The sequence below is a fragment of the Cyprinus carpio genome, chromosome B1, assembly GCF_018340385.1.
Source record: "Cyprinus carpio isolate SPL01 chromosome B1, ASM1834038v1, whole genome shotgun sequence".
Taxonomy (NCBI): domain Eukaryota; kingdom Metazoa; phylum Chordata; class Actinopteri; order Cypriniformes; family Cyprinidae; genus Cyprinus; species Cyprinus carpio.
The window spans coordinates 40,360,641-40,368,799 of NC_056597.1; the positions used below are offsets into that span (position 1 = coordinate 40,360,641).

The window sequence follows — 8,159 nt, forward strand, 5'->3', positions numbered from 1 at the left end:
ATGTAGATGATGGTGTTTTTGGCTGCTCTTCTACAAGTTGTACTGATGAGTGAATGTCAGGATGGAAATGATTGTTCTGATATTTATAACTCAGGAGAAACAGTCAGTGGGATTTACTCCATCTATCCAGCAGGTGATGTTCCTGTCTCGGTTTATTGTCAGATGATCTCAGATGGAAAAGATGAAGACAACGGAGGATGGACGGTAATAATGTGACTTTAGATCATTAAACACACATCAGAACATTCATTATGAATCATATATTCTGTATAAACCCATCACAGGTGATTCAGAGGAGAATGGACGGCAGTGTGAATTTCTATCGGCCATGGGATCAGTACAAGAGAGGATTTGGGAATGTGGAGGGAGAATACTGGCTGGGTAAGATCTCACAGCGTGTGTGTGTGTGTGTGTGTGTGTGTGTGTGTGTGTGTGTGTTTGTGTGGATGTGCATGTCAAGTGTTTGGTTGAACGTGTTCTTCATGTGTGTGTATGATCAGGGCTGGAGAACATGTACCAGCTGACAAATAGCAGGAAGTACATGCTGAGAGTGGATCTGGAGGACTTTGATGGAAATAAAGTCTTTGCTCTGTACTCATCCTTCTCTGTGGGTCCTGAAGCCGATGGCTATAAACTACATGTTTCAGGATTCAAAAATGGAGGAGCAGGTAGGTCTTATTAATTCACATTATAAAAAAAACATACTCAAATGAGTAAATGCACACCATATGTCCTCAATGCTCTTTCTTGCTGCAGGCGACTCTCTGGCCAACCATAATGATCAGAAGTTCACCACATTAGACAAGGACCAAGACCTCTATGACCAAAACTGTGCCAGATTGTATCTTGGGGCATTTTGGTACAAGAAGTGTCACCATGCAAATCCCAATGGTGTGTACTTATGGGGAGACGATCCCACCATTTTTTAAATATATGGAAGACCTGGAAGAACAATTTCACCAATTTTACCAAATCCAATAAACACAAAAACAAGAAGATCATATTAGACTCTTAAAATTCTGAAGAAACATTACAGTCAGAAGGTTTAAGGGTTTCCTTTTCTCTGTAAACTTTGTATCTTAGTAAATCTGTTGCTGTGTACTCTCATCAGTTCTTTATTCCTTTTTTTTTTTGCAACTTAAAAGAATCAAAAATAAACTTTAATGAACTCAAGCAATGAAAGGCATTGTGATGATGTGGATTTGTTTCTCTCAACAACAGACATCAGAAAGAGTTATTAAGGAATTCAGTTCAACTGTTTATAAACTGATAATCTTTCCCTATTAGTACAATCTATTATATGTATATAAACAATGTGTACTTTTTCAGTCCTTGTGCTTTTGCATCCATTAATTTTTAATTTTTTAACCCAGAAATGAAATACAGAAAATGCGGTTTCTTCTTTAATGCTTCAAACACTAAAGAATAGAATAAGCAGACACAAACTAATTTTCATCATTCAAAATCTATATTTCATTAAAAAACGTAAAAATGAAATAAAACTTTTTTAATGTGTATATAAATGCTAAATTAAATTTCTACCTTTTTTAGCATCTCTATACAGACGCTAGCCCCCTTTCACGCTACTGGCGTGGCTACCATAACTGCTTTATGAAATCTTTTAGCTTCAATATTTTTATGATCTTAAAGTGCCCTTATTATGCCATTTCTAAGGTTAGTATTGTTTTGGGAGTCTTCTACAGTAGGTTTACAGTCATGCAAGGTCAAACAACCCTTTCATTTTCTCAAAATATGCATTTAATATCACCTCATTTTCCAATGATTCTCAAATGATTTGTTCGAAGCAGTTCTAAGATTCAGTCTCTCTAAACCCCTCCTATGGTATAGCCTACCCTAATATAACATAACACATTTATGATAAATAAAAACAAAAATAAATGAAAGCACAAGCTTTCTTTATTTCCTTTTATTTATTTATTTATTTATTTGATTCCTCACTGTTTGCAAAACATTCTATAATTTATTAGTCGGTGTATATAATAGCATGTGGAGCCATGCTTTATCTTATTCTTTTTTGTTAATAAACGTTATCTACCCAGCTAACAGAATTTTGGTACAAGAACGTTCTCCAAATATTCAGTGTTGATTCTGGGAACATAAAAAATGTCCAGTTTTCTTGACGTTAGAGCAACATTTTTAAAAGGTATGATGTTCCTCAAACGTTCTTTTAACTTAATTTTGATTTAAAAAACAACATTCTAGGAACGTTGATTTGTAACATTGCAAAAACATAAAAATATCCAGTTTCCTTAATGTTAGTAGAATGTTATTTAAAGGTTAGTATGATGTTCCTGAAACATTCTTTCAATCATTCAAACACCGGCTGTGAACAAGCACTAAAAGAAAGAGAAATAAAAACACAAACTACAGCTTTCTTCAGCCACAGGCTTAGATGAACTGAAGATAAAAGACTTAAAATCTCTCAAGATGTGATTAAATAACTCCACAAACAGCATTATCAGCTCCACTTACAATATTACTAAGCAGATTGAATTTATGTCTGTCAGACGTCTACAGAAGTTCTTATTTTGGGGGAAGTCATGGGCTAGTGAATAGAGAGTTTGACTCCTAACCCTAAGGTTGTGGATTCGAGTCGGCTGGCAATACCACGACTTAGGTGCCCATGAGCAAGGCACCGAACCCCCAACTGCTCCCCGGGCGCTGCAGCATAAATCGCTGCCCACTGCCCCAGGTGTGTGTTCACTTTGGATGGGTTAAATGCAGAGCACGAATTCTGAGTATGGGTCACCATACTTGGCTGTATGTCATGTCACTTTCACTTTTTTCACTTCTTTAGAATTAACAGAGGTTTAGATGTTGATGTCTTATCGAACATGTTTTGTTTGAGGTCACCATAATGGAGATCAGTGTTTCCTTTAGTTGGGCTCTTGACCCATGACTTTTTCTGAATTACTGCTCTTCCAACAATCACAGGTGTTTGCAAAAACATGTCTGCGTTGATTAAGCAGCTCAACAAGTTGGTTTTAATAACTGACAAACTATCACATTAGTTTAAATTACTGCTTTTTTTGTACTTGCTAATTGAAGGAATTGAAATGTTTTTAACCCTTAATCACTATTAAAAAAGGATAACGCTTAAGATGTTTGGGGTCAGATTGACCCCAAACATTTAAAGAGCGATTGCATAAGGAAATATACATCTTTTATATGGAAAGCCATATATATATATATATTTTTATTTACTTCTCAAATATACATTTATTTTGTGTTTTTGTGGAAATTTTGAAGTTTTTTACCTATTTACTGCACAATTACATAACTAGGCCATAAATTGGCACATGAAATATTATTTGTTAAAGAAAAAAATCACTTAAATGATGATCTTAATTCAATCTAAATAGTTTTTGGACATTGCTCTATGTGTTAGGGATAGAATACTGCCATCTGGAGGTTAGTCGAAAAACTTTTTTTCTTATAGTTAAGGAATTAAAGTGCAATGACCACATGTATCCAATAGAGGTCCATAGAGACTCATTCATTTCACTTCATTTTTCTTGATGCTTCAACTTCTCCTCACAACTTTATGATATATATATTTTGTGAATATATATTTAAACATTTTGAAATACATAATAAATCTGTATTTTTGTCAAAGAGTATGTTGTTGTTGTCTGATATATTTTGAATGATCTGCTTTTGCAAATTATTATACATACATTTGCAGAAACATTACAAGTCAACACTATGACATGACTGTAATCACATACTATTTATTTCAGAAAATTATTTATCAACAATTATGGAACATGCTTGTTCCATGTTGCATATGTGACATTTTTCAGATTTATGCCAGTTTAGTTGATTTTATTTGCCAATTTCTATAAAAATGCTCTCTGTTGCAGTCACATGTGTGTGTTTTTCATGTGTGTGTGTGTATATGAGAAAGTGAATTGTTTGTTCTACTTTTTATTTATGCTCTAGGACCAGACCTTGGTTTATATGTAGAAAATTTCAGATTTATAATGGATTTACTTAACACACTTTTATTTTTTTGACAAACAAAATTTAAAAAAGTAATTTTTTTCATTTTCCCATTCATTTTCCCATAAATTTTCAACACCTTAAATGGTATTTTTTTTAAAACACACCTTTAGAACAACCAAATCAAGCCCAGTTTTTTTTGTGTGTATGTTTAGATAGATTATTTAGGAAAAGTCACAGAGTTTCATGCCCCTGAGATGAAGGTAACACTTTTAAAAAAATGAAGGAAAAGTCCAGTGGGGTCAGAATGACCCCAAACAGTGATTAAGGATTAAGAGATGTAAAACTCAACCAATGTGAAATGAAATTATTTGTAACACTGTTGTTGCACTTCATAAGCAAAACGTTTGCCATATGAAACACAACAACGGTGACATGCTTCATGCCAGCATACGAAACACATGCATGGCTCCCAGCATGTATTGCTGCATTTTATTTATATTTTTTTATTGTCACCATTGTTGAGGTTTGTATGATGAGTGCTGATGTCTAAGTGTGATGTATTAAACTTCTAAATAGTTTTGGACAATCTAACATAAATGACGGCAATGTTCATTTTTTTTTTCAAACATAAATTAAATTATTTCATTAATATAAAAATTTTTAAAAAAAAAAATCACAACCTTCTCAAAAAATAAAAAAAGACATGTTGAGCTGCTTTATAAATGCAGAAATGTTTTCTGAAAACACTCTGTTGCAAAAGAAGCATCTTGGTAAAAGTCAAGGGTCAAGAGCTCAACTAAAGTAAACAACGATCTCCATTATGGTGACCTCAAACTAAACTTTCAATAAGATGTCAACATCTAAACCTCTGTTAATTCTCAATAAGATCTTCTGCAGACATCTGACAGAAATAAAGTAAATCTGGTAAGTAATAAATGCATCATACATCATACCTTTTAAAAACATTCCTCTAACGTCAAGAAAACTGGACATTTGTTACGTTCCCAGAACCAACACTGAATATTTGGAGAACGTTCTTATAACAGAATTCTGTTAGCTGGGTAGTTTGTCATTATAGCCTACTGTTTTATTGTTGTTGTGCTTTTTAATCAAGTAGGCTATAACAATGAATTAATCTTTTGTTTTAGTGTTAAAAAGTGAAAAGTGTACACAAGCAAAACAGACAATTATCTTTTCTTGTAAAACGTGACACCAAAATTGCAAATTCGAAGTGAAAGCGTCCAAATAATACTCATAAAAAAGAACGGGTTGAATGTTGAACACTCGTTACCATATAACTATAAACTATGATAAAAGTTAATTGCATTGATGCCATGTTGTAGCAAAAAAAAAAAAATAAATAAATAAAAAATAAAACTGCAAATGATGTGCTGGTGCAACCAAGACCAACTGAAAAAGTTGCAAAAGAGCGACCAGTGGGAAGAATGAGTCTAGAGCCCTGTAGCCTAAACACGGCATTATGCGAATGCTACTATCAGCGAAAAGGGCAAAAATATGTCAAAATATAAAAGGCATGTGAAGCCTACACGATTAGCCTATACATGCATTAAGCGACAATGCATGGTCCTCACCAATAAAGTACCCATATAGCACACAAAGTTATGACAAAATTATATCCCAATATATAATTTCATGATGATAGGATATGAGCTGCATGTTTCAAGCTCCGTGGTCAACCTCCGTTCTGATTATTCACAAAAATAACATATTGTATATAAAACAGTAAAGTCTGCAGTAAATATTATTTTACGTACAAAAAAAAAAAAAAAAAAAAAATCGAATGATCAAAGGTAAATATCTTTGTTTTTTGAAAGTGTTTGCATTCTGAGGGCACTCGACAACACACATGGTGCCCAGTCAGGAACCAAGGAGTATTTAGGACCATCAGATTCCACATTATCCATCCTCCGAGCATGTGTGAGATTTTAATCTGCTTTCAGAGACTGTGTGTGCTACGACTGAATCTATATGCATCAATCATTTATGTTGCAGAAACATAGTATTCCTGCTGAAAGCTGGACATATTCACATTTTTATATTTAGTGTCAGGAAAGAACCAATGGTCTGACCAATAGTTTAAATTCACTCTAGGAGTTTACTGAAAGTTTATTTAGTGAAGAATCTTGTAAACAGGAACTCCACAAAAGATTTCAATGCACTACAAAACCAGGCATACAAATCACACAATGATTCTTTACGCAAATCAAAGAGTAACGTAAACCTTAAAATACAAAACTGAGGTCATAAAATTAAGTACAAATGTTCTCCCTTCAGAAGCACTGTAATGTTTCTAAGACACACGTTTTATCTTCATGCTGATGAATTTCATACTGACTGCGTAATTCTTCCATGTTGACCAAGCCACACCAATGGCGTAATAGGTGGGATCTTCACCCCATAAATACACTCCGTTGGGGTTTGTATTGTGACAGGCTGAGTACCAAAATGCCCCAAGATACTGTTTAGCACAATTAATATCTGAAGCATCTTGGTCCTTGTCAAAGGTGGAGAACTTGTATCCATTATGGCCAGATAAAGAGTCGCCTGCAGAGAGGGAGAGCATCACTAATGAAAATAACCCAAAGGAAATGTGTTTTCATGAGTGTAAATGAAAGTGTCCTACCTGCTCCTCCATCAGTGAATCCTGAAACATGCAGCTGATATCCAGCACACTCACAATCTACAGAGAAGGAAGAGTACAGAGCGAAACCCTTCCTTCCTTCAAAGTCCTCCAGATCCACTCTCAGCATGTACTTCCTGTTGCGTGTCACCTGGTACATGTTCTCCAGCCCTGATCATACACACACACATGAAGAACACGTTCAACCAAACACTGGACATGAACATACACACACACACACACACAAACACACACACGCTGTGAGATCTTACCCAGCCAGTATTCTCTCTCCACATTCCCAAATCCTCTCCTGTACTGATTCCATGGCCGATAGAAATTCACACTGCCGTCCATTCTCCTCTGAATCACCTGTGAGGAGTTCATATAGAATATATGATTTATAATAAAGGTTTTGATGTGTTTTTAATGATCTGAAGTCACATTATTACCATCCATCCTCCTTTGTCTTCATCTTTCCCATCTGAGATCATCTGACAGTAAACCCAGACAGGAACATCACCTGCTGGATAGATGGAGTAAATCCCACTGACGTTTTCTCCTGATTTATAAACATCAGAGCAGTCAACCGGTTTGTCTACATCATGACCGCAATCACAGCCCAATAAAACAGGCAGAAGAGCTGCCAAAAACACCATCATCTGCACGAGGGAAAAAGATGAACATCACTGGAGAGGTGATAATAATCTGCAGGAAGTGACGAAATGCAGGAAACAGATTAACTTACCTCCATCTTCACACTTTCTTCCCGGTAGATCACAGCAGAAATCTTCGTTTCCTTAAAGAGATGAAAGAATGATTTACTTCGATCGTTTCACTGTATTAGCTGTTTTGTGTAAAATGATATAAACTTCTGAATGTCCAGACGGACTTTAAGGAAAATGCTGAAGAATAAACCAGCAACTCACCGTTGGTGTTCTCCAGCTGTAGACGAGACAAACGCTCCTTTAAATATCTGACATCCAGGCTCCTCCTCAGTGTCAAAGTCCGTTTTAAGAAATTTAGGTGAAACATTATTTTCGCTCATTTACAGATTACCCAAGATTGTGAAATAAGGGAACTTCCCTGTACCTACAATCACCTGTACGCACAGAATGTTCTCAAATACCATCCACCTAATCACCAATAATCTTAAAATCATTAACACAACACTAATAATTCTGTTTCAAAAACATTTACCAGCTTTCCATAAACACCCAAACCACTCCAACAATAGATAACAGATTAACAGACTGAATTCAGACTGGAGAGGCCACTCACAACGCTGAACGAGTCTGAATGGAAAGATATATATTCACAGGAGAGAGACCACTGAAACCCTCAAACAAACAAATCAAATCACTTTCTTTCATACAGAACGGTGAATATAACCGAAGGAAAACTTCAGCTGATCAGAATCTTTTATTTTCCACACGTTCCGTTCTAATACTCCAGGATCACTGATTTGGTGACTCGCCTCGGTTGTTCTTCTGCAGAATTTCACAACTTTTAAACATTTAATTGCACAAGCTGCTCTATATACTCTCGGACAGAA

The 8,159-nt window shown here is 35.3% G+C and overlaps 2 protein-coding genes across 2 annotated transcripts; one reads left to right on the plus strand and one right to left on the minus strand.

The window, feature by feature from the left end:
• LOC109093443 (microfibril-associated glycoprotein 4-like) lies at positions 1 to 929 on the plus strand. Its single transcript, XM_042717461.1, is given in 4 exon segments — positions 1 to 204; positions 285 to 381; positions 501 to 668; positions 757 to 929. Coding segments are annotated over 4 exon segments (642 nt in total).
• Positions 930 to 6,062: 5,133 nt separating this feature from the next.
• LOC109093434 (microfibril-associated glycoprotein 4-like) lies at positions 6,063 to 7,559 on the minus strand. The gene is made up of 5 exons (XM_042717463.1): positions 7,353 to 7,559; positions 7,057 to 7,266; positions 6,880 to 6,976; positions 6,611 to 6,778; positions 6,063 to 6,531 (listed from the first exon to the last, which is right to left on the minus strand). Exons 1-5 carry the CDS (start codon positions 7,356 to 7,358, stop codon positions 6,278 to 6,280), a joined length of 735 nt encoding a protein of 244 aa, XP_042573397.1. The 5' UTR covers positions 7,359 to 7,559; the 3' UTR covers positions 6,063 to 6,277.
• Between the last annotated feature and the right edge of the window lie 600 nt (positions 7,560 to 8,159).